The sequence below is a fragment of the Hyperolius riggenbachi genome, chromosome 11 (genome assembly GCF_040937935.1).
Source record: "Hyperolius riggenbachi isolate aHypRig1 chromosome 11, aHypRig1.pri, whole genome shotgun sequence".
NCBI classification, from domain to species: domain Eukaryota; kingdom Metazoa; phylum Chordata; class Amphibia; order Anura; family Hyperoliidae; genus Hyperolius; species Hyperolius riggenbachi.
In genome coordinates, this window is record NC_090656.1 from 225,054,095 (window position 1) to 225,081,957 (window position 27,863).

A 27,863-nucleotide genomic window follows, 5' to 3' on the forward strand; every position below is an offset into this window, starting at 1 on the left:
GTTTCATTTTGCTGAGCTAAAGTGGAGAGCTCTGTTAGTGAGCGACCATTCAGGATTATGAGATTCTTATACTCATAAACAGCTAGCTCCATAAAGAAAGGCAGAGATGGTAAATTTGGTACCTAAATATACGTATGTATTGTGTCCTTAAATGCCCACCTCCCTTATTATTCTGCGACTCTGTCATTAGCAAGCCTCGCAGAAATCTCCGCTCAGGACCCTCTAGGACCTCGCAGACACCAGCCGACCCTCCGGAGTCCCCGAGCTGAGGTGGGGCAGAGCGCCCTCCCCTGCCTGCCAGCTGCCAATCCGCGGCGAGGAGGGCGGGGCCGGTTTATGTACGAGACCCAGTTCTGCTGTGTGGGCGGGGCCGGTTGAGCTGTGTGGGCGGGGCCGGCTCTGCTGTGTGTAGAAAGCAGCGCTTGCCCTGAGCCGGAGTAGAGATGAGCAGGGGAGCCGCTGTCAGCACTTATCATCGGAGGAGCGATGTGCAGCCGGGACCCCCAGTGTGCCGCAGCCTCTTCGGGCCGGTGGATCATGCGGTGGTTGAGCAGGAGCTGCGGGACAGACTGCGGGAGCTGGAGGCAGAGAGCAGCCGCAGGTGGGGGTTCAACTTCCATCAGGGGGTCCCACTACCCAACAATACCCGCTATGTCTGGGAGGAAAGCCAGGGGGACTCGGTGCCAGCCTTCTACAGGACCCCCCAATCTGTGCTTCCCATAGACAGCAGCCCCCAATCTGTGCTTCCCATAGACAGGACCCCCCAATCTGTGCTTCCCATAGACAGGACCCCCCAATCTGTGCTTCCCATAGACAGGACCCCCCAATCTGTGCTTCCCATAGACAGGACCCCCCAATCTGTGCTGCCCATAGACAGGACCCCCCAATCTGTGCTTCCCATAGACAGCAGCCCTCAATCTGTGCTTCCCATAGACAGCAGCCCTCAATCTGTGCTTCCCATAGACAGGACCCCCCAATCTGTGCTTCCCATAGACAGGACCCCCCAATCTGTGCTTCCCATAGACAGGACCCCCCAATCTGTGCTGCCCATAGACAGGACCCCCCAATCTGTGCTTCCCATAGACTGCTTCAACAGTCCTCAATCTGTGCTGCCCATAGACAGCAGCCCTCAATATCTGCAGCCCATAGACAGGACCCTCCATTGTCTGCAGCCCATAGACAGGACCCTCCATTGTCTGCAGCCCATAGACAGGACCCTCCATTGTCTGCAGCCCATAGACAGGACCCTCCATTGTCTGCAGCCCATAGACAGGACCCCCCAATGTCTGCAGCCCATAGACAGCACTACCCAATATGTGCTACCTAGAGACAAGAACCTCCAATATGTGCTGCCTACAGACAGGACCCAAACTACAACTGACAGCAACCAAAGAATCCCCCCTGCATCCATCGACACCTGGAGGGACCCTTCTGCACCCAGCAAAACCAGTATGGACCCCCCTGCACTCAGCATCACCTGTAGGGACCCCTCTGCACCCAGCGAGCCCTGGAGGGACCCCTCTGCACCCAAGGACAGCCAGAGGGACACTGTTGAACCCAGTGACACCTGGAGGGACCCCCCTGGACCCAACGACCCCCTGAGGGACCCTCCTGCAACGGGCGAACCTCGCAGGGACCCCTCTGCATCCAGTTCCAGCCGTGGACCAGGCAGACTCCCTATACTGAAGAGAAGCACTGTGATCAATAAGAGACTCCCAGTGACACACATTACAGGTAATGATGGCTTGTCAGTATGACAGATGACCCACCTACATTGATACATGACCGATCAATAATAGATGACCCCTACACAATGACACATCCACAACTATTGATGACCTATCCACAATCCTAGATGTCCAATCCACACTTATACACAATGACCCATCTGTGGTCATAGATAATCAGATTGGTGCTTTAAAGAGAATCTGTATTGTTAAAATCGCACAAAAGTAAACATACCAGTGTGTTAGGGGACATCTCCTATTACCTTCTGTCACAATTTCGCCGCTCCTCGCCGCATTAAAAGTAGTCAAAACAGTTTTAAAAAGTTTGTTTATAAACAAACAAAATGGCCAACAAAACAGGAAGTAGATTGATGTACAATATGTCCACACATAGAAAATACATCCATACACAAGCAGGCTGTATACAGCATTCCTTTTGAATCTCAAAAGATCATTTGTGTGTTTACCTTCTGTCCCCTTCTTCTCTCATGCACTGAACATTACAGGCTTCCTGCAGACAGCTCTGCCTGTGCCTGTGTTTGTAATTCCTCAGTATGTGTCAGCCAGCTACTTTCACAGCCTAACAGAGGAGGATTTTTATCCAGCTCTCTTCTATCACTGATAAGATAGCAGAGAAGCTGCTGGCTTATGTAAATAAAACACACACTGAAGTGTGCATAAAGGAACAGACCAGCACGGAAGAGTTGGCAGCCTTCCAGACACAGGAGGACAAGTCTGACAGGGGAAAGATACATTGATTTATTACAGAGACCATGATAGTACAAAGTGCTGCAGTGAGCCAGAAAAGATTAGAATAGGTTTAGGAACTTGTAGGATGGTAGAAAAAACGTTGTAATTTTTGTTACAGAGTCACTTTAAGGTGGCCACTAATGAAAACAATTGCCAAACGATCGTTTACAAATGATTCTTCGTTTGAATGAAATTATCATTTGGGACAACTAATGGACAAAAATCTCCTAATCTATCCAATCAGATTAAAAAATCCATCCGACTCTCTGCGCTGTAACATTGTATCCTAGCTGGCCTGTCCCTCTGCTCCATTACATTGTATCCCGGCTGGCCTGTCCCTCTGCTCCGTTACATTGTATCCTAGCTGGCCTGTCCCTCTGCGCTGTTACATTGTATCCTAGCTGGCCTGTCCCTCTGCTCCATTACATTGTATCCTAGCTGGCCTGTCCCTCTGCTCCATTACATTGTATCCTAGCTGGCCTGTCCCTCTGCACTGTTACATTGTATCCCGGCTGGCTCTTCCCTCTGCGCCGTTACATTGTATCCTAGCTGGCCTGTTCCTCTGCGCTGTTATTATTATTATTATTTAGTATTTATATAGCGCCGACATATTACGCAGCGCTGTACATTATATATATATATATATATATATATATATATATATATATATATATATATATATATATATATCTTGTCACTAACTGTCCCTCAAAGGAGCTCACAATCTAATCCCTACCATTGCCATATGTCTATATTATGTAAGTACTGTAGTCTAGGGCCAATTTTAGGGGGAGCCAATTAACTTATCCATATGTTTTTGGAATGTGGGAGGAAACCGGAGTGCCCGGAGGAAACCCACGCACCCACGGAGAGAACATACAAACTCTTTGCAGATAGTGCCCTGGCTGGGATTCGAACCAGGGACCCAGCGCTGCAAGGCGAGAGAGCTAACCACTACGCCACCGTGCTGCCCATTGTTACATTGTATCCTGGCTGGCCTGTCCCTCTGCGCTGTTACATTGTATCCCGGCTGGCCTGTCCCTCTGCGCTGTTACATTGTATCCTGGCTGGCCTGTCCCTCTGCGCTGTTACATTGTATCCCGGCTGGCCTGTCCCTCTGCACTGTTACATTGTATCCTAGCTGGCCTGTCCCTCTGCCCTGTTACATTGTATCCTGGCTGGCCTGTCCCTCTGCGCTGTTACATTGTATCCCGGCTGGCCTGTCCCTCTGCACTGTTACATTGTATCCTAGCTGGCCTGTCCCTCTGCGCTGTTACATTGTATCCTAGCTGGCCTGTCCCTCTGTGCTGTTACATTGTGTCCCAGCTGGCCTGTCCCCCTGCGCTGTTGCATTGTATCCCAGCTGGCCTGTCCCTCTGCCCTGTTACATTGTATCCTGGCTGTCTTGTCCCTCTGTGCTGTTACATTGTATCCTAGCTGGCCTGTCCCTCTGCACTGTTATATTGTATCCCAGCTGGCCTGTCCCTCTGCGCTGTTAGGGCCTGTACACACTGCTGCGCTTTTCAAATCGCATGCGCTGTTTAATTGCAAGGTCTTTTGAAAAATAATGAAAATCGTGGAGACCTGTACACACTGGTGCGATGCGCTTTTCCTATTCTCATGAAGGCTTGCGATTTAAAAATCGCATGCGATTTTAAAAGCGCAGCAATGTGTACAGGCCCTTACATTGTATCCCTTCTGGCCTGTCCCGCTGCTCCGTTACATTGTATCCCGGCTGGCCTGTTCCTCTGCGTGGTTACATTGTATCCCAGCTGGCCTGTCCCTCTGCGCTGTTACATTGTATCCTGGCTTTCTTGACCCTCTGCGCTGTTACATTGTATCCCGGCTGGCCCTTCCCTCTGCGCTGTTACATTGTATCCCAGATGGCCTGTCCCTCTGCGCGGTTTCATTGTTTCCCGGCTGGCTTGTCCCTCTGTGCGGTTTCATTGTTTCCCGGCTGGCCTGTCCCTCTGCGCTGTTACATTGTATCCCGGCTGGCCTGTCCCTCTGCGCTGTTACAATGTATCCCGGCTGGCCTGTCCCTCTGCGCTGTTACATTGTATCCCAGCTGGCCTGTCCCTCTGCGCTGTTACATTGTATTCTGGCTGTCTTGTCCCTCTGCACTGTTACATTGTATCCTTTCTGTCTTGTCCCTCTGCGCTGTTACATTGTATCCCGGCTGTCTTGTCCCTCTGCTCCGTTTCATTGTATCCTGGCTGGCCTGTCCCTCTGCGCTGTTACATTGTATCCTAGCTGGCCTGTCCCTCTGCGCTGTTACATTGTATCCTGGCTGGCCTGTCCCTCTGCACTGTTACATTGTATCCCAGCTGGCCTGTCCCGCTGCTCTGTTACATTGTATCCCGGCTGGCCTGTTCCTCTGCGCGGTTACATTTTATCCCGGCTGGCCCTTCCCTCTGCACCGTTACAATGTATCCCGGCTGGCCTGTCCCTCTGCGCTGTTACATTGTATCCCGGCTGGCCCTTCCCTCTGCACCGTTACAATGTATCCCGGCTGGCCTGTCCCTCTGCGCTGTTACATTGTATCCCAGCTGGCCTGTCCCTCTGCGCTGTTACATTGTATTCTGGCTGTCTTGTCCCTCTGCACTGTTACATTGTATCCTTTCTGTCTTGTCCCTCTGCGCTGTTACATTGTATCCCGGCTGTCTTGTCCCTCTGCTCCGTTTCATTGTATCCTAGCTGGCCTGTCCCTCTGCGCTGTTACATTGTATCCTAGCTGGCCTGTCCCTCTGCACTGTTACATTGTATCCCAGCTGGCCTGTCCCTCTGCGCTGTTACATTGTATCCTGGCTGTTACATTGTATCTACAGAGAGCGACTTTTATACTTGAGTGGGGTCTGGTACTAATACTCCCCACCTGCCTGTCAAGTGGTTGCCTGATGGTAACCCACCTTTGTGAGTATAAGAACTTTTGACATTACATTATATATTGAGCTTACCAGACAATATTGCACTATTGGGCTCTTGGTGTCCTCGGTTTTGTTTTTACAATTACATTGTATCCTGGCTGTCTTGTCCCTCTGCGCTGTTACATTGTATCCCGGCTGTCTTGTCCCTCTGCGCTGTTACATTGTATCCCGGCTGGCCTGTCCCTCTGCGCTGTTACATTGTATCCTGGCTGGCCTGTCCCTCTGCGCTGTTACATTGTATCCCGGCTGGCCTGTCCCTCTGCACTGTTACATTGTATCCTAGCTGGCCTGTCCCTCTGCCCTGTTACATTGTATCCTGGCTGGCCTGTCCCTCTGCGCTGTTACATTGTATCCCGGCTGGCCTGTCCCTCTGCACTGTTACATTGTATCCTAGCTGGCCTGTCCCTCTGCGCTGTTACATTGTATCCTAGCTGGCCTGTCCCTCTGTGCTGTTACATTGTGTCCCAGCTGGCCTGTCCCTCTGCCCTGTTACATTGTATCCTGGCTGTCTTGTCCCTCTGTGCTGTTACATTGTATCCTAGCTGGCCTGTCCCTCTGCACTGTTATATTGTATCCCAGCTGGCCTGTCCCTCTGCGCTGTTAGGGCCTGTACACACTGCTGCGCTTTTCAAATCGCATGCGCTGTTTAATTGCAAGGTCTTTTGAAAAATAATGAAAATCGTGGAGACCTGTACACACTGGTGCGATGCGCTTTTCCTATTCTCATGAAGGCTTGCGATTTTAAAAATCGCATGCGATTTTAAAAGCGCAGCAATGTGTACAGGCCCTTACATTGTATCCCTTCTGGCCTGTCCCGCTGCTCCGTTACATTGTATCCCAGCTGGCCTGTCCCTCTGCGCTGTTACATTGTATCCTGGCTTTCTTGACCCTCTGCGCTGTTACATTGTATCCCAGCTGGCCCTTCCCTCTGCGCTGTTACATTGTATCCCAGATGGCCTGTCCCTCTGCGCGGTTTCATTGTTTCCCGGCTGGCTTGTCCCTCTGCGCGGTTTCATTGTTTCCCGGCTGGCCTGTCCCTCTGCGCTGTTACAATGTATCCCGGCTGGCCTGTCCCTCTGCGCCGTTACATTGTATCCCAGCTGTCTTGTCCCTCTGCACTGTTACATTGTATCCCGGCTGGCCCTTCCCTCTGCACCGTTACAATGTATCCCGGCTATCCTGTCCCTCTGCGCTGTTACATTGTATCCCAGCTGGCCTGTCCCTCTGCGCTGTTACATTGTATTCTGGCTGTCTTGTCCCTCTGCACTGTTACATTGTATCCTTTCTGTCTTGTCCCTCTGCGCTGTTACATTGTATCCCGGCTGTCTTGTCCCTCTGCTCCGTTTCATTGTATCCTGGCTGGCCTGTCCCTCTGCGCTGTTACATTGTATCCTAGCTGGCCTGTCCCTCTGCGCTGTTACATTGTATCCTGGCTGGCCTGTCCCTCTGCACTGTTACATTGTATCCCAGCTGGCCTGTCCCGCTGCTCTGTTACATTGTATCCCGGCTGGCCTGTTCCTCTGCGCGGTTACATTTTATCCCGGCTGGCCCTTCCCTCTGCACCGTTACAATGTATCCCGGCTGGCCTGTCCCTCTGCGCTGTTACATTGTATCCCAGCTGGCCTGTCCCTCTGCGCTGTTACATTGTATTCTGGCTGTCTTGTCCCTCTGCACTGTTACATTGTATCCTTTCTGTCTTGTCCCTCTGCGCTGTTTCATTGTATCCCGGCTGTCTTGTCCCTCTGCTCCGTTTCATTGTATCCTGGCTGGCCTGTCCCTCTGCGCTGTTACATTGTATCCTAGCTGGCCTGTCCCTCTGCGCTGTTACATTGTATCCTAGCTGGCCTGTCCCTCTGCACTGTTACATTGTATCCCAGCTGGCCTGTCCCTCTGCGCTGTTACATTGTATCCTGGCTGGCCTGTCCCTCTGCACTGTTACATTGTATCCCAGCTGGCCTGTCCCGCTGCTCTGTTACATTGTATCCCGGCTGGCCTGTTCCTCTGCGCGGTTACATTTTATCCCGGCTGGCCCTTCCCTCTGCACCGTTACAATGTATCCCGGCTGGCCTGTCCCTCTGCGCTGTTACATTGTATCCCAGCTGGCCTGTCCCTCTGCGCTGTTACATTGTATTCTGGCTGTCTTGTCCCTCTGCACTGTTACATTGTATCCTTTCTGTCTTGTCCCTCTGCGCTGTTTCATTGTATCCCGGCTGTCTTGTCCCTCTGCTCCGTTTCATTGTATCCTGGCTGGCCTGTCCCTCTGCGCTGTTACATTGTATCCTAGCTGGCCTGTCCCTCTGCGCTGTTACATTGTATCCTAGCTGGCCTGTCCCTCTGCACTGTTACATTGTATCCCAGCTGGCCTGTCCCTCTGCGCTGTTACATTGTATCCTGGCTGTTACATTGTATCTACAGAGAGCGACTTTTATACCTGAGTGGGGTCTGGTACTAATACTCCCCACCTGCCTGTCAAGTGGTTGCCTGATGGTAACCCACCTTTGTGAGTATAAGAACTTTTGACATTACATTATATATTGAGCTTACCAGACAATATTGCACTATTGGGCTCTTGGTGTCCTCGGTTTTGTTTTTACAATTACATTGTATCCTGGCTGTCTTGTCCCTCTGCGCTGTTACATTGTATCCCGGCTGTCTTGTCCCTCTGCGCTGTTACATTGCATCCCGGCTGGCCTGTCCCTCTGTGCTGTTACATTGCATCCCGGCTGTCTTTTCCCTCTGCTTTGTTACATTGTATCCTGGCTGGCCTGTCCCTCTGCGCTGTTACATTGTATCCTGGCTGGCCTGTCCCTCTGCGCTGTTACATTGTATCCCGGCTGGCCTGTCCCTCTGCGCTGTTACAATGTATCCCAGCTGGCCTGTCCCTCTGCGCTGTTACATTGTATCACGGCTGGCCTGTCCCTCTGCGCTTTTACATTGTATCCCGGTTGGCCTGTCCCTCTGCTCTGTTACATTGTATTCTTGCTGGCCTGTCCCTCTGCGCTGTTACATTGTATCCTGGCTGGCCTGTCCCTCTGCGATGTTACATTGTATCCTGGCTGGCCTGTCCTGCTGCTCCGTTACATTGTATCCTAGCTGGCCTGTCCCGCTGCGCTGTTACATTGTAAGGCTGGCTTGTCCCTCTGCGCTGTTACATTGTATCCCGGCTGGCCTGTCCCTCTGCGCTGTTACATTGTATCCTGGCTGGCCTGTCCCTCTGCACTGTTACATTGTATCCCAGCTGGCCTGTCCCTCTGCGCTGTTACATTGTATCCTGGCTGGCCTGTCCCTCTGCGCTGTTACATTGTATCCCGGTTGGCCTGTCCCTCTGCGCTGTTACATTGTATCCTGGCTGGCCTGTCCCTCTGCACTGTTACATTGTATCCCAGCTGGCCTGTCCCTCTGCGCTGTTACATTGTAAGGCTGGCTTGCCCCTCTGCGCTGTTACATTGTAACTTTTAGATACTGCCTGATCCAGGTAAACAGTTTTTGTTTTCCAGTTTTTGACTTTTTTTTTTCTTTTACTGAGAATCACCTCAGCATTAGTAACCTGATTGAATATTGATCAGAAGGAAGCACTGCTAGCCTTGTACCACTAGATGGCATACTATGTGTTTACCATATGATCCGCTGCTTACCCATGTCCTGTCATGATTCTGTAATGGATAAATTGCCTGATTGTGACCAGCAGTTTATGAATTGGGCTTGTGGGTTCAGCAGATTTGATGAATGTTTTAAGCTAGGTACACACCATGCAATTTTTATTTCTGCTTCTATCACCCATGAATACTGGAGTACCTCTGCACGGTATAGGTGACTTCGCAACAGTGTTTTTTTGTAGCAAGACCCTAGCTTTTAAAGGGATACTTAAGTGTACCCAGGAAAGCCTGTTTTACTTACCTGGGGCTTGCACCGGCCCTATGCAGTCAACCCGTGCCTGGGCCAGTACTCTATGATCCTCTAGTTCCCCACCGTGGCTCGGTTTCGGCAACTGCATCCTGCGTCTGTGCTGCGCAGGATAATGAGGACGCGTGCGGCCACGGCTGTGCAGATGCACTGGCTGGCAACAGGCTCAGTCACAAAAACTGATCCAGGGGACAAGAAATAATCGATTCCACCCTTCTATATGATGGGAAATTGCATGGTGTGTACTAGGCATAAGCTTAGATAATCGGCTGATCTAACTACTTAACGACCGCCCCACGCTAATGGGCGTGGTCGCGGCAGCAGCCCCAGGACCGCCTAATGCCAATTGGCGTCAAGTCCTGAGGCTGGGATTTGCAGGAGATCGCGCGCAGGCTGTGCGCGCATCTCCTGCTTGGGTGGAGCTCCGCCCCGACTTCAGTCTCCGAGCGGCTATTGCTGCTCGGGAGAGTGTTAGATGGCTAAATAGCCATCTTTACACAGTGTACAGCGCTGCGATCAGCAGCAGCGCTGTACTGGGGACAGCCGTGTGACACTGGGGACTCAGAAGCAATCCGCTGTGATAGGCTGAAGCCTATCAAAGCCGATCGCTGTGATAGGCAGACGGGGGGAGGGATGGTAATAGGCATATGAAAAAAGAAAGTTCAAAAAATGACATCGAAAATGTTTGTTTGTAAACAAACAAACAAACCTGGGGGTGATCAGATCCCACCAACAGAGAGCTCTGTTGGTGGGGGGAAAAGAGGGGGAGGAAATCACTTGTGTGCTGTGTTGTGCAGCCCTGCAGCTTGGCCTTAAAGCTGCAGTGGACATTTTCATAATAAAAGGCCTGGTCTTTAGGGGGGGTTAATCACTATGGTCCTCAAGTGGTTAAATGATTCATACTTTTAAAAATTAAATGGAAATTGAGCCATGTTTGGCATGGCTTTAAAGCTAGATAAACTATAAGCATTGTTGCTATCACCCCCGGGGATCAGGATTCGATGCCTCTGGTGACAATTAGGGCCCTTTTCCACTAGCGGCGTTTGCAATGCTAAATTGCAAACCGCTAGTGATTTTGAACATAGGAATCGCGGTAGGTAATTTCCACTACCGCGATTCGTTTTTGACTCAAACGCGATCGCACCGCGGAGCGATCTTTGCCGCGATTTTGCTATGCAGTGCATTGCATAGCAAAATCGTGAACGCAATCGCCGGGATGTTTCCTGCACTTGCGATTCAGCAATCGCTAGCGTTTAGCGCGAACGCTAGCGATTGCTAGTGGAAAAGGGCCCTTAGGGCTATACAGCAATATGGAGAGGGCAGGGGGGATGATGACATGGCAGAGTGGCTCCCTGCAGGCTGGGTGAGGACAATGCGCTCAGGGGTCAGGTGACAGATGCCAGGGGTCTCCTGTACACACTCTAGATTTTCGGCAGAGGCGGCCATGTAGCCGAGCTGTAATGGAATGCCCCATACTCATACACGGACTGTCAGGCACAGTGGTCAGGGTGCCACCCTCCCTGGTGACCATTCCGTGCGGGCGTGTTGCCAGCCTCCAGGCTAGTGATGTGTTCTGTTGCTATGGAGGAGGGAGGCGGGGTGAGTGGTAGATTGGGGGCCACTCTACACAGGCTAGATTCTTAGCAGGGGCTGTTCTGACCTCCTACAGGTAGGTGTAATGTGATGATGGCATAGCGCTGTGCTGGATTGCAGAGGCCAGATTATCTCTGAGGGTCCGCAGGCTGGCTGTAGCAGAGTTATGAGATCTTTTCTTTGTCCTGGATGGGCTTCCCCTGCTCCCCCCCCCCCCCCCCTCCTTTCCTGCAGTACAATAGAAGTGCTGTTGCAGCAGTTTTGGGCTCGGAGGCCTGGCAGACACTGAGCACTGGAGGGATCTGTCACATCGCTTGCCCTAAATGGGGAAGATTTACGGAAATCTCAACGAAAGTAAAAGTGTGTTTAATTAACTTTCTTCCCCTGCTGCAGGAGGAACAATACGCCGAGGCCTTTGCCAGGGACTTAAAGGGGAAGGCATCATATTCTCAGCCAGAAGGCACCACCGCCTGCAGCTAAACCTCCTTATTCAGGTCTCCTTCTCCTGCTGTGCCACAGATTGAATGTCCAGATCTGTAGATATTCCATCTCCTGGATGTCCATGAATCTGCAGGGTGATTGCTGAGGGATAGTGATGAGAATATATATGATATATATGAATATATATGTGTGTGTTTATACATTAGCACTTGTCTTGTGTGGCGTTGCCCATTCGTCTTCCGAATTCGCCTCTCTTCTATTAGCCCTATACACGTTTTGTTTGCCGGTGGCGTGTATGGGGCTAATGGAAGAGTGGTGGCTTCAGAAGACGGATGGGCACCGTGACACAGGACAGGTAATGTAGAAAAGCACACGTGCATGCATGTTTATACACTGGGGAAACAGTCCTGGGGGTTTCACCGCTTTCGTTGCTTGTTCCAATATTGCTCGTCATTACCGCCATGCACCTGATCGACCATGATGGCCCGACGTCTTGGAGCATGTCCACGCCTTGCAGCAAAAATCGGTGCCGCCAAGTGAGGGTCAATAGATGATGTGTCCAATTTTGGCCCAAGCATGTCGATCAGCCCTCATTTGGTGACACTGATTTTTATTCAATTCAATTACAATAATCGAATCGATTGGCCGATCGGCCACTTTCCAGTTAGTTACGTACCTCAGTAGTGGGAAGCTTCCAGATCCTGTTAGCCCCACCCCTGCTGGACGGGACCCTCTTTATCTTCCAGGCCGCGCTCCGGTTCCCGTACAAGCACAGCTGCACTGCACATGCGCGAGCATAGTCCCTGGAGTAACTGCTGCCACAATGCCTCCCATCTATCAGCATACCCTCCCAGCAATAACCGCTGCTATGCTATAAGGGCGTACATTTGAAAACTGTGTAAGCTAATTTGGGCACGGCATAAACCAAAAGATCAATCCCCGGTGGCTCCAAACCCCCCAGTGGGCAACTCACCTTAACCCCTCTAATCCCCCCCCCCCCCCCCCTTCAGCCAAACATGCTAAACCCCCACAGCAAAAATTGGCCTCCGCTATGCAAACTGCGGCTACTAATAGCGGATGCATTTTGCATAGCGGGTGGCCCACTATTTAGCCTATTTTTGTCAATTTTTGTTGTGCTTCCTTAAAGAGACTCCGTAACAAAAATTTCATCCGGTTTTCTTCCATCCTACAAGTTCCAAAATCTATTCTAATGTGTTTTAGCTTACTGCAGCACGTTCTACTATCACCATCTCTGTAATAAATTAACTTATTTTTCTCTTGTCAGACTTGTCGGCCTGTGTCTGGAAGGCTGCCAAGTTCTTCAGTGTTGTGGTTCTGTGATGCATCTCCCCCCTCCAGGCCCCTCTATGCACACTGCCTGTGTGTTATTTAGATTAGTGCAGCTTCTCTCTTATCTTTTACAAGCTGGATAAATCCTCCTCTGAGCTGGCTGGGCTTTCACATACTGAGGAATTACATACAGGCACAGCTGTCTGCACTCTGCAGGAAGAAACAGCCTGACACTTCAGTGGAAGATAGCTGCAGGGGGAAAGAAACATACAAATGATCTCTTGAGATTAAAAAGGAAGGCTGTATAAAGCCTGCTTGTGTATGGATGTATTTTCTATGTGTGGACATACTGTACATCAACCTACTTCCTGTTTTGGTGGCCATTTTGTTTGTTTATAAACAAACTTTTTAAAACTGTTTTTAACCACTTTTAATGCGGCGGGGAGCAGCAAAATTGTGACAGAGGGTAATAAATGTCCCCTAACGCACTGGTATGTTTACTTTTGTGCGATTTTAACAATACAGATTCTCTTTAAGCTGAAGCTGATCCCCCTACAAGATGACCTCTGGGGAGAGTGCTGCCCACTACGCAAATAAGACCTGTGCTGGGATTTCCTAGAAGTTTGGAGTGGAGCAGTCAGGGGTTGCAGTCAGGGATATAGGTTTACCTGCACCTCCTCTGAGTGAGTGAGGAGCTGCGTCTGGATTGGGTGGTGGTGAGGATCTGGATTTGGGGGGACACAGCAGGAAGCAGGAGACAAGAATTGAGAGGTTGGACTTTTCAGAGGTAGCAGAGGAAGAAGAAGGGAAAGTTATCCCTGGGTGACTCCTCCCAGCACCCCATGAGGGCGGAGATACCAGTGATGCCCACAGATTTGTGTACAGACAGGTGCCTGTGAGATTGTTAATGAATGATAATGAAGGTTTGAGTGTGAGGGGGACACAAGCATCTGGCTGGGGAGATCCAGGGTTGTTGGCCAGCTCTGGGTCTATCAGAGGAGAGGTTAAGCAAGAGGTCAGACGTGGCTCGGAAGTTCTGAGCACCGAACAATGGTTTATACAAACACTCATTCTATGCCTGGATTGCTCGGAAAAGGGACACGGATCACATCCAGACATCGCCGACCAGTGCTGGCCTCATTCTGGGAGGAAACAATGACTGCAGCGTGACAAACTACCCAGACAACCTGCCCATCTCTCCCAAACACGAATATTCTCCACATGCTAAAATCTGTCACTAGTCTGACAACTCGTTATCTGTGTGTCTGTGTGTCCAATGCAGTCCTATGACACACACCACACCCCTATTATTTCTCACATTCCCCGCTCTATACTGTGCAGTCACATGACACACATCACACCCCTATTACTCCTCACATTCCCATTCCATACTATGTAGTCACATGACACACATCACACCCCTATTACTCCTCACATTCCCATTCCATACTATGTAGTCACATGACACACATCACACCCCTATTACTTCTCACATTCCCCAGTCCATACTGTGCAGTCACATGACACACATCACACCCCTATTACTCCTCACATTCCTCACCCATACTGTGCAGTCACATGACACACATCACACCCCTATTACTCCTTACATTCACATTCCATGCTATGCAGTCACATGACACACATCACACCCCTATTACTCCTTACATTCCCATTCCATACTGTGCAGTCACATGACACACATCACACCCCTATTACGTCTCACATTCCCCGCTCCATACTGTGCAGTCACATGACACACATCACACCCCTATTACTCCTTACATTCCCGACTCCATACTGTGCTGTCACATGACACACATCACACCCCTATTACTTCTCACATTCCCCGCTCCATACTGTGCAGTCACATGACACACATCACAGCCCTATTACTCCTCACATTCCTCACCCATACTGTGCAGTCACATGACACACATCACACCCCTATTACTCCTTACATTCCCGACTCCATACTGTGCTGTCACATGACACACATCACACCCCTATTACTTCTCACATTCCCCGCTCCATACTGTGCAGTCACATGACACACATCACAGCCCTATTACTCCTTACATTCCCCGCTCCATACTGTGCAGTCACATGACACACATCACACCCCTATTACTCCTCACATTCCCATTCCATACTATGCAGTCACATGACACACATCACACCCCTATTACTTCTCACATTCCCCGCTCCATACTGTGCAGTCACATGACACATCACACCCCTATTACTTCTCACATTCCCCGCTCCATACTGTGCAGTCACATGACACACATCACACCCCTATTACGTCTCACATTCCCCGCTCCATACTGTGCAGTCACAAGACACACATCACACCCCTATTACTCCTCATATTTCCATTCCATACTGTGCAGTCACATGGCACACATCACACCCCTATTACTCCTCACATTTCCCGCTCCATACTGTGCAGTCACATGACACACATCACACCGCTATTATTTCTCACATTCCCCGCTCTATACTGTGCAGTCACATGACACACATCACACCCCTATTACTCCTCACATTCCCATTCCATACTGTGCAGTCATATGACACACATCACACCCCTATTATTTCTCACATTCCCCGCTCCATACTGTGCAGTCACATGACACACATCACACCCCTATTATTTCTCACATTCCCCGCTCTATACTGTGCAGTCACATGACACACATCACACCCCTATTACTCCTCACATTCCCCGCTCTATACTGTGCAGTCACATGACACACATCACACCCCTATTACTCCTCACATTCCCATTCCATACTATGCAGTCACATGACACACATCACACCCCTATTACGTCTCACATTCCCCGCTCCATACTGTGCAGTCACATGACACACATCACACCCCTATTACTTCTCACATTCCCCGCTCCATACTGTGCAGTCACATGACACACATCACACCCCTATTACTCCTCACATTCCCATTCCATACTGTGCAGTCACATGACACACATCACACCCCTATTACGTCTCACATTCCCCGCTCCATACTGTGCAGTCACATGACACACATCACACCCCTATTACTTCTCACATTCCCCGCTCCATACTGTGCAGTCACAAGACACACATCACACCCCTATTACTTCTCACATTCCCCGCTCCATACTGTGCAGTCACATGACACACATCACACCCCTATTACTCCTCACATTTCCCGCTCCATACTGTGCAGTCACATGACACACATCACACCCCTATTACTCCTCACATTCCCATTCCATACTGTGCAGTCACATGACACACATCACACCCCTATTATTTCTCACATTCCCCGCTCTATACTGTGCAGTCACATGACACACATCACACCCCTATTACTCCTCACATTCCCATTCCATACTGTGCAGTCATATGACACACATCACACCCCTATTATTTCTCACATTCCCCGCACCATACTGTGCAGTCACATGACACACATCACACCCCTATTATTTCTCACATTCCCCGCTCTATACTGTGCAGTCACATGACACACATCACACCCCTATTACTCCTCACATTCCCATTCCATACTATGCAGTCACATGACACACATCACACCCCTATTACGTCTCACATTCCCCGCTCCATACTGTGCAGTCACATGACACACATCACACCCCTATTACTTCTCACATTCCCCGCTCCATACTGTGCAGTCACATGACACACATCACACCCCTATTACTCCTCACATTCCCATTCCATACTATGCAGTCCCATGACACACATCACACCCCTATTACTCCTCACATTCCTCCCTCCATACAGTACAGCCACATGACACACATCACACCCCTATTACTTCTCACATTCCCCAGTCCATACTGTGCAGTCACATGACACACATCACACCCTGTTACTCCTCACATTCCCCAGCCCATACTGTGCAGTCACATGACACACATCACACCCCTATTACTCCTCACATTCCCATTCCATACTGTGCAGCCACATGACACACATCACACCCCTATTACTCCTCACATTCCCATTCCATACTGTGCAGTCACATGACACACATCACACCCCTATTACTACTCGCATTCCCTGGTCCATACTGTGCAGTCACATGACACACATCACACCCCTATTACTCCTTACATTCCCATTCCATACTATGCAGTCCCATGACACACATCACACCCCTATTACTCCTCACATTCCCATTCCATACTATGCAGTCACATGACACACATCACACCCCTATTACTCCTCACATTCCTTGCTCCATATTGTGCAGTCACATGACACACATCACACCCCTATTACTCCTCACATTCCCATTCCATACTATGTAGTCACATGACACACATCACACCCCTATTACTTCTCACATTCCCCGCTCCATACTGTGCAGTCACATGACACACATCACAGCCCTATTACTCCTTACATTCCCCGCTCCATACTGTGCAGTCACATGACACACATCACACCCCTATTACTCCTTACATTCCCATTCCATGCTATGCAGTCACATGACACACATCACACCCCTATTACTCCTTACATTCCCATTCCATACTATGCAGTCACATGACACACATCACACCCCTATTACGTCTCACATTCCCCGCTCCATACTGTGCAGTCACATGACACACATCACACCCCTATTACTTCTCACATTCCCCGCTCTATACTGTGCAGTCACATGACACCCCCCCCCCCCCCTTTTACTCCTCACATTCCCATTCCATACTATGCAGTCACATGACACACATCACACCCCTATTACTTCTCACATTCCCCCCTCCATACTGTGCAGTCACATGACACATCACACCCCTATTACTCCTCACATTCTTATTCCATACTGTGCAGTCACATGACACACATCACACCCTGTTACTCCTCACATTCCCCAGCCCATACTGTGCAGTCACATGACACACATCACACCCCTATTACTCCTCACATTCCCATTCCATACTGTGCAGCCACATGACACACATCACACCCCTATTACTCCTCACATTCCCATTCCATACTGTGCAGTCACATGACACACATCACACCCCTATTACTACTCACATTCCCTGGTCCATACTGTGCAGTCACATGACACACATCACACCCCTATTACTCCTTACATTCCCATTCCATACTATGCAGTCCCATGACACACATCACACCCCTATTACTCCTCACATTCCCATTCCATACTATGCAGTCACATGACACACATCACACCCCTATTACTCCTCACATTCCTTGCTCCATATTGTGCAGTCACATGACACACATCACACCCCTATTACTCCTCACATTCCCATTCCATACTATGTAGTCACATGACACACATCACACCCCTATTACTTCTCACATTCCCCGCTCCATACTGTGCAGTCACATGACACACATCACAGCCCTATTACTCCTTACATTCCCCGCTCCATACTGTGCAGTCACATGACACACATCACACCCCTATTACTCCTTACATTCCCATTCCATGCTATGCAGTCACATGACACACATCACACCCCTATTACTCCTTACATTCCCATTCCATACTATGCAGTCACATGACACACATCACACCCCTATTACGTCTCACATTCCCCGCTCCATACTGTGCAGTCACATGACACACATCACACCCCTATTACTTCTCACATTCCCCCCTCCACACTGTGCAGTCACATGACACATCACACCCCTATTACTCCTCACATTCTTATTCCATACTGTGCAGTCACATGACACACATCACACCCTGTTACTCCTCACATTCCCCAGCCCATACTGTGCAGTCACATGACACACATCACACCCCTATTACTCCTTACATTCCCATTCCATACTATGCAGTCACATGACACACATCACACCCCTATTACGTCTCACATTCCCCGCTCCATACTGTGCAGTCACATGACACACATCACACCCCTATTACTCCTCACATTCCCATTCCATACTGTGCAGTCACATGACACACATCACACCCCTATTACTACTCACATTCCCTGGTCCATACTGTGCAGTCACATGACACACATCACACCCCTATTACTCCTTACATTCCCATTCCATACTATGCAGTCCCATGACACACATCACACCCCTATTACGCCTCACATTCCCATTCCATACTATGCAGTCACATGACACACATCACACCCCTATTACTCCTCACATTCCTTGCTCCATATTGTGCAGTCACATGACACACATCACACCCCTATTACTCCTCACATTCCCATTCCATACTATGTAGTCACATGACACACATCACACCCCTATTACTCCTCACATTCCTCACCCATACTGTACAGTCACATGACACACATCACACCCCTATTACTCCTCACATTCCCATTCCATACTGTGCCGTCACATGACACACATCACACCCCTATTACTCCTCACATTCCCATTCCATACTGTGCAGTCACATGACACACATCACACCCCTATTACTCCTCACATTCCTCACCCATACTGTACAGTCACATGACACACATCACACCTCTTTTACTCCTCACATTCCCATTCCATACTATACAGTCACATGACACACATCACACCCCTATTACTTCTCACATTCCCCATCCCATACTATGCAGTCACATGACACACATCACACCCCTATTACTCCTCACATTCCCATTCCATACTGTGCAGTCACATGACACACATCACACCCCTATTACTCCTCACATTCCCTGGTCCATACTGTGCAGTCACATGATCCACATCACACTTCTATTACTTCTCACATTCCCCAGCCCATACTGTGCAGTCACATGACACACATCACACCCCTATTACTCCTCACATTCCCATTCCATAGTATGCAGTCTCATGACACACATCACACCCCTATTACTCCTCACATTCCCATTCCATGCTATGCAGTCCCATGACACACATCACACCCCTATTACTCCTCACATTACTTGCTCCATATTGTGCAGTCACATGACCCACATCACACCCCTATTACTTCTCACATTCCCATTCCATACTATGCAGTCACATGACACACATCACACCCCTATTACTCCTCACATTCCTCACCCATACTGTGCAGTCACATGACCCACATCACACCCCTATTACTTCTCACATTCCCCAGCCCATACTGTGCAGTCACATGACACACATCACACCCCTATTACTCCTCACATTCCCATTCCATACTATGCAGTCCCATGACACACATCACACCCCTATTACTCCTCACATTCCTCACCCATACTGTACAGTCACATGACACACATCACACCCCTATTACTCCTCACATTCCTTGCTCCATATTGTTCAGTCACATGACCCACATCACACCCCTATTACTCCTCACATTCCCATTCCATACTATGCAGTCACATGACACACATCACACCCCTATTACTCCTCACATTCCTCACCCATACTGTGCAGTCACATGACACACATCACACCCCTATTACTTCTCACATTCCCATTCCATACTATGCAGTCACATGACACACATCACACCCCTATTACTCCTCACATTCCTCACCCATACTGTGCAGTCACATGACACACATCACACCCCTATTACTCCTCACATTCCCCGCTCCATACTGTGCAGTCACATGACACACATCACAGCCCTATTACTCCTCACATTCCTCACCCATACTGTGCAGTCACATGACACACATCACACCCCTATTACTCCTCACATTCCTCACCCATACTGTGCAGTCACATGACACACATCACACCCCTATTACTTCTCACATTCCCATTCCATACTATGCAGTCACATGACACACATCACACCCCTATTACTCCTCACATTCCTCACCCATACTGTGCAGTCACATGACACACATCACACCCCTATTACTCCTCACATTCCCCCCTCTATACTGTGCAGGCACATGACACACATCACACCCCTATTATTCCTTACATTCCCATTCCTTACTATGCAGTCCCATGACACACATCACACCCCTATTACTCCTCACATTCCCATTCCATACTGTGCAGTCACATGACACACTTCGCACCCCTATTACTTTTCATATTCCCTATTACCATACTTTGCTCTTCGGTGTTGCCAGTCTGGGTAATTGTAATATTTGTTATTTTTCTGTAGATTTTTATCCGGTGAGGAAGAAGAGGAAAGTTGTGAAGATATTTATTGACAAATTACATTCAGTGTCAGCCAATAGGGCGGAGCTCCGGCCACGTAAGATGCTACGATGAAGGAGGTGCGACATTGCCAAAGTATTCCTACCAATACCGATCGCCTCGTGCCTCTTCCCCGACACCCCATGGGGTTGATTCACTATGGGTAACGCAGTGAAACAGCGTGAGATAACTCTTCTTATGCGCGCTAATGATAGTAGTGCGACCTAATGATATCGCGGGCATGCTATACGCACTACTGGAAGCATAGCATGCATTCCTTAGTAAGTGCTGTGTGACAGTGACGTATCACTACTGTGATACTTCACTAGCATGGCTGCTAGTACTACGAATGCTGTTCAGCACTGCAGATCCCTCTGAGTCTGTGTTGAAGGCCAATGCTGCTTAGGAGCTGCCCTAACTGACCATGCCGTCCACCCAAGAAACACCTCTGCCCCTCCATTCAGGCTTAGGTGCCAGAGCCTGGCAGCACATTTTGCGCACATAACATACTTGGGACAAGAAGAAGGGCCGTTGGAAGAATGTACATTTTGGGAGGTAACTGAAAGTAACTGGCTGCCTGAATGCAGCCTTTATTGTTACTCAGGGGTGAGAATCTACTCTAAATGCTTTATTATAAAATGGCAGGAAGATATTGAGTTTCTTCTGAGCTGCAGTCCTGACCACAAAGAGTTGCTCTCTGAGCAGTGGAGGGAGGAGTGAGGCAAGGTCAGGTGATGACTTTGTGCATGGAGAGAAAAAGATTTCTGCTCTCAGCACAAATGTTCTAATGACTGCATCTGCTCAGCCACTGATAATGAATCATACAAAGTTTTGTAGACAAAGATTTATAGTCGGTCTCTATTCAGTGCGCAGCAGGGTCTTGTGTACAGTGCTCTGCCCCCAATGCCTCCCCAAGTGCTGTGTACTGTTGTGATGCTGGAGAAGTCTGCAGAGCTATTTCTGCTCCTTTAGAGATGGACAGAGTGAGTGTAATAAGCTGAGGCTGGGAGCACACTCGTCTGTGCATTTTCTGCAGACCATGGGCTCGATTCACAAAAGCATGATAACTGCTATCACGGCTGCACTATGCGATTCGTGCAAGTTTGCCGTGATTTTCGTGTGCAAATTTTTCCGTTCGCGGGCCAACGTGAATTTTACCGCGCCTTACTTTGTGAATGCAAAGGTTAACGCTTGCTAAAATTGGTGTTAGCGTGAGAACGCAAAAATTTGCAAGCGAAAAAGATTTACATGCGAAAACCACGGCAAACTCGTGTGAATTGCATAGCGTGGCCGTTATAGCAGTTATCACGCTTTTGTGAATCAAGCCCCATGTGTGTCTGTATGTGTGAAAACATGCACGTTTTATCACAGAAGCTAATGTAATTGATAGAGAAAATGCCTGCAGTGCTTTACTGCTGTCTGTTTTTATCTGCGTGGGGAAAACACATTCAAGTGTGCACTAGCCGACTGAATAACATTGGTTCTCAGTTTACCTGTGCAGAAAGCGAGGGGGCCCAGAGATTTCTAGTTACGCCTCTGTCCTGTACATCTATCAATATCTCATGTGATAATCATGCTGAACACCACATTGCTACTTACAGCAGGGTGTAACATCTGTGTACATCTTTTAACCCGTTTCGGACCGACGCAGTTTTAATCTATGTCGGGCGGGTGGCGCTGCGGTTCTGACTTACCGTAAGCTCTACGTCCCATTCACCGCGTGCCCCCGCCCGTTCCAGCCGCTCTCGCCGCTCTGTCCCCGCCGCAATGTGCTGCCCTGTCGCCTCTATGACGGCAGAGCACTGTGAGCCGGGCAGGAGCCGTTTTCATTGGCTCCTGGCCGTGTCATTACTGTAAGCCAATCCCATTGGCTTACATGGAGTGACAGGGTCAGGAGCCAATGAAAGCGGCTCCTGACCGGCGCTCAGCGCTCTGCCGTCGTAGAGACGGCAGAGAGAGCAGCCTGAGGCGGGGACAGAACGACGTGACCGGCGGGAGCGACGGATTTTTGCGGCAATTCGTCGGTATGCAGCATTTTAGTGTACCAGCAGCCTCTGGTCCTTAAGGGGGAGAGGCTGCTGGTACCGAAGTGGTTAATATCTCATGACATCATCATTTTCTTTTTAGCATTACAATTACCACTGAACACGGCATTGCTACTTACAGGGGAATGTAACATCTCTGTACATCTATCAATATCTCCTGCCATCAGCATTTGCTGTATAACATTACAATTACCACTGAACATTACATTGCTACTTACAGGGGAATGTAACATCTCTGTACATCAATATCTCCTGCCATCAGCATTTGCTGTTCAGCATTACAATTACCACTGAACACCACATTGCTACTTACAGGGGAATGTAACATCTCTGTACATCTATCAGTATCTCCTGCCATCAGCATTTGCTGTATAACATTACAATTACCACTGAACATTACATTGCTACTTACAGGGGAATGTAACATCTCTGTACATCTATCAGTATCTCCTGCCATCAGCATTTGCTGTATAACATTACAATTACCACTGAACATTACATTGCTACTTACAGGGGAATGTAACATCGCTGTACATCTATCCGTATCTCCTGCCATCAGCATTTGCTGTATAACATTACAATTACCACTGAACATTACAGTGCTACTTACAGGGGGATGTAACATCTCTGTACATCTATCCATATCTCCTGCCATCAGCATTTGCTGTATAACATTACAATTACCACTGAACACCACATTGCCACTTACAGGGGAATGTAACATCTCTACATCTATCAGTATCTCCTGCCATCAGCATTTGCTGTTCAGCATTACAATTACCACTGAACACCACATTGCTACTTACAGGGGAATGTAACATCTCTACATCTATCAGTATCTCCTGCCATCAGCATTTGCTGTTCAGCATTACAATTACCACTGAACACCACATTGCCACTTACAGGGGAATGTAACATCTCTACATCTATCAGTATCTCCTGCCATCAGCATTAGCTGTATAACATTACAATTACCACTGAACATTACATTGCTACTTACAGGGGAATGTAACATCTCTGTACATCTATCAATATCTCCTGCCATCAGCATTTGCTGTATAACATTACAATTACCACTGAACATTACATTGCTACTTACAGGGGAATGTAACATCTCTACATCTATCAGTATCTCCTGCCATCAGCATTAGCTGTATAACATTACAATTACCACTGAACATTACATTGCTACTTACAGGGGAATGTAACTTCTCTGTACATCTATCAGTATCTCCTGCCATCAGCATTTGCTGTGTAACATTACAATTACCACTGAACACCACATTGCTACTTACAGGGGAATGTAACATCTCTACATCTATCAGTATCTCCTGCCATCAGCATTAGCTGTTCAGCATTACAATTACCACTGAACATTACATTGCTACTTACAGGGGAATGTAACATCTCTACATCTATCAGTATCTCCTGCCATCAGCATTTGCTGTATAACATTACAATTACCACTGAACATTACATTGCTACTTACAGGGGAATGTAACTTCTCTGTACATCTATCAGTATCTCCTGCCATCAGCATTTGCTGTGTAACATTACAATTACCACTGAACACCACATTGCTACTTACAGGGGAATGTAACATCTCTACATCTATCAGTATCTCCTGCCATCAGCATTAGCTGTATAACATTACAATTACCACTGAACATTACATTGCTACTTACACCTGCATCTACCACACTTTATTCAGCTACAAATACTCAATTTCTGTTGATTAATTACATAACTAAACCAAGTACAATACAGTTACATAGTTCTTTTTATTATTACACATTCTTTTAATTGTTTATACAAACAACAAGTAAAGTTTAATATGCACAGAATAGGTATTCCGGTTGAATAAAATTTGACAATCTATCCCATATATTATGATTCTTGGTAAAAGTTGGTCTGAATTTTCCAACACACCCCATCTCAAAAAACATCAGAATAAAACGGGAAATGTTATCAGATTTTTCAATTAAAAATAAAAAAAGATTCTATTGTTCGGTACAACTGATCGTTTGAAAAAAATTAGGGTAAAATTGAACAGAAAAATTGAAATGTGTGTGGCCACCTTAAAGGAAACCCCAGGCGAAAATAAACTAATGAAATAAACGATTGTATCTCTCTTCCTTCTCCTAAAAATGACTTTTTAAGATATTCCACAGTTTTTATTTTATATTTAAATCTACTTTTTAAGTTTTAACTGTTTTATTGTTTAACTCAATGACACATTCATTGAAGTATACTAGAGCTAAAAAGCTATGAACTATTGACCATTTTTATCTCTTTCCTGCTCTCCGAAGCCATTTTCTGCTAGGAAAGTGTTTTATAGTTGGAATTTCTTATCAGTGAGGATCACACTATAGTCACTTTCTGTCTGAGTCAGGACTGAGTCAGCCACTTACATACCTGATATTTAACTCTTTCAGAAAAAATGCTTGGCACTGTACATACCCATGTCTATCTCATCATGTCACATGTCACCTCGGGTATCCATTAAAGAGAAACCGTAACCAAGAATTGAACTTCAACCGAATCAGTAGCTATCCCATGAGAAAGCTATTCCTTCTCTCAAACAGATCAGGGGCTCTGTACGGCTGATCTTGTGGTAAAACCGATCCTACAATGTGATGTCAGCACCTCACAGCACTGAGGTCCTGACATCACACTGTGGGATCCTTGTTGCATTGTGGGAAATAACAGCTGTTTCCAACTGCCAAAAAAGCAAGCAGCATCTCCTTCCACTGACATCACCTGCCAGCAGTAAAAATGTCACCATGTGATAAATGTCCAAATGTAAATCGGGGACAGGAAAGATTTTACATTGCGCAAACACTGATTAAATCATTTATACATAATTATTGTAAAAATGAAGCACTTTTTTATTACATTATTTTCACTGGAGTTCCTCTTTAACCTCCCTGGCGGTACGCAGTTTCAGAGGCTGCGTCCGCCGGGAGGATTTTTTGTAACAAAATGTGTTTTATATTTGTTCGCTAGCACTTAGCTAGCTAACGATGTCCTCCAAGCCTCGCCGCACCATTTAGCACCCCCCGATCGCCGCTGGCAATACGTACCCCTCCGCGATTCCGCGAGACCCGCAGCTTCCCATTGAGCTTCACTCGTCGCTATGACGACGATCGGGGGTGACGTCATCCGCAGTCCCAATCGCCGCCATAGCGAGGTCTGGAGCTGATTGGGAGTCGGCGCCATCGCGGGATCCCTGGGGGGTACGTATAACGGGGGCGATCGGTGGGTAGGTGAGGGACTTGGGGGGCATCGTTAGCTAGCAAAGTGCTAGCTTAAGCATATTATTCACATTTTATAATAAAAAAAACAAAAAACTCCGGGGGCCATGTGATCCTCTCCGGCGGCTAGCCCGAACGTAGGTCGTACTTACCGCCAGGGAGGTTAAGCCCGCTGCATTAGGCAAGTGAGAGAATGAAATCTCAATCAGTGATGACCGTAATCTATTAATAACGATTGCGCTACATTTCACATACATTTTGGCAATTCTAGCTATACGCAATTATGATTTGGACATTCAATTGATTTCAAGTAATCCATTCGTAATTTTCTGTAATTTTTGCGCAGTTTCGTGCTGACTTTAGCGGTTTATAAGCAAAGTCCACATATATGCTATTGATAAACAAAAGGAGAGCACAAGGAGAGCAGTGGGATAAGTAAAAAACAAAATTAAAAATACAATTTTTTTGGGAAACTACAAGGTCTTTTTGAAAAATGTGTTTTGTTTTACACCCTTCTCCTTACCATGGGTGTCAATTTGGGTGACAATGGCATGTATGGGGGTTTTGCTGTAAACCGCTAAAGTCAGGACAATGTTATGCAAATATTCAGGGAAATTGTGAAACTTACAGTTCCTGGTTACATTTAAAAATTAAATGACTACTTATCCCAAAAAAATTGCATTATCATTTTGCATTGTGATTGTGAATTATGATGCAAAATTTTGATTATGTGAAATTCATGCTAATCACGAATCTCAAATGAACTTATAGAAGATCACGTCTCTGATGTCCCACCCTCCAAGCGACGGCGGCTTGTCACTCGATTGTCTCTGCTGTAGCTGTCATGTCAGTCCTCCGGTACAAACTGATCATTTCCCCCTCTCTTATTCTTGCAGATTTGCACTTGAGCTGCCCAGACCTCGGCACAATGGAGGGGAAGGGGGAGGAGCCAAGGATCTCCCAAGTCGTGTGAATACGAGAACCTCTCTGCTGAGCGGCGATGACTCCTCCTCCTCGATACCTGCAGGCGGTGTGCCGCTCGCATCCCTGCTACGGGGTGTATCATTTTGTATCGTTTTGTTTTTTAGGTATATTTTATTTATTTATTTTCTAGCACTAAAAAAAAAAGAAAAAATAATTAGAAGAGTGAAATATTACACAAGAGGGCCTGACTTTACTGCGGCAGTAAACCAGTGCGTGACATTACAATGGCTTGGTGAGAGGTAACCAGGCTCTATTGTTCCCTGAGGAGCATCATGGGGTCATGTTGCATGGAGACAGTGGAGTGACTTATACTTTTTCTATGAGGAGAGGCAGGAGGGACAATGGCTGATGGGAGTGGCTTCCAGCAGGTGGGGTAAGGAGTCATTGTCATCCAGCAGGCCACTGGCTGACGGGATACATGCTGGGCATGCACGACAATTGTGTAATGCAAACAACGGCAGGGATAAGCTTCGTAGATGGCATTTTCATCACAGTAGAGCCTCAGTTTAACCACTTGCCGACCAGGGGAATTTTCACTGATCGGTGCTGCGTGGGCTCTACAGCCCGCAGCACCGATCAGCAGTGCAGCAGGGCGATCAGACTACCCCCCTTTTTTCCCCACTAGGGGGATGTCCTGCTGGGGGGGTCTGATCGCCGCCGGCCATTAGTGGGTAGCGGGGGGGGGCTCCTCAAAGCCCCCCTCCGCAGCATTTTGTGCGCTCCCTCCCTCCCCTTACCTCCCTCTCCCTTGCTGGGCTGCGCAGGATGGATATCCGTCCTGCGCATTGTGGGATAGGCTTCAGCC

At 48.0% G+C, this 27,863-nt stretch overlaps 1 protein-coding gene across 1 annotated transcript; it reads left to right on the top strand.

Moving 5' to 3' along the window:
• Positions 1-443: 443 nt before the first annotated feature.
• Positions 444-27,800, top strand: CDKN1C (cyclin dependent kinase inhibitor 1C). The gene is made up of 3 exons (XM_068259885.1): positions 444-1,734; positions 20,741-20,855; positions 26,971-27,800. Exons 1-2 carry the CDS (start codon positions 444-446, stop codon positions 20,848-20,850), a joined length of 1,401 nt encoding a protein of 466 aa, XP_068115986.1. The 3' UTR covers positions 20,851-20,855; positions 26,971-27,800.
• The last annotated feature ends 63 nt before the right edge of the window (positions 27,801-27,863 follow it).

What these genes read in the sequence shown, in the direction of transcription:
- CDKN1C (XM_068259885.1), top strand. Translation starts at nt 444, where the DNA reads ATGAGCAGGGGAGCCGCTGTCAGCACTTATCATCGGAGGAGCGATGTG. An exon ending in CCCAGTGACACACATTACAG is followed by an intron (nt 1,735 to 20,740) that starts GTAATGATGGCT and finishes ATTTTTCTGTAG; the next exon opens with ATTTTTATCCGGTGAGGAAG.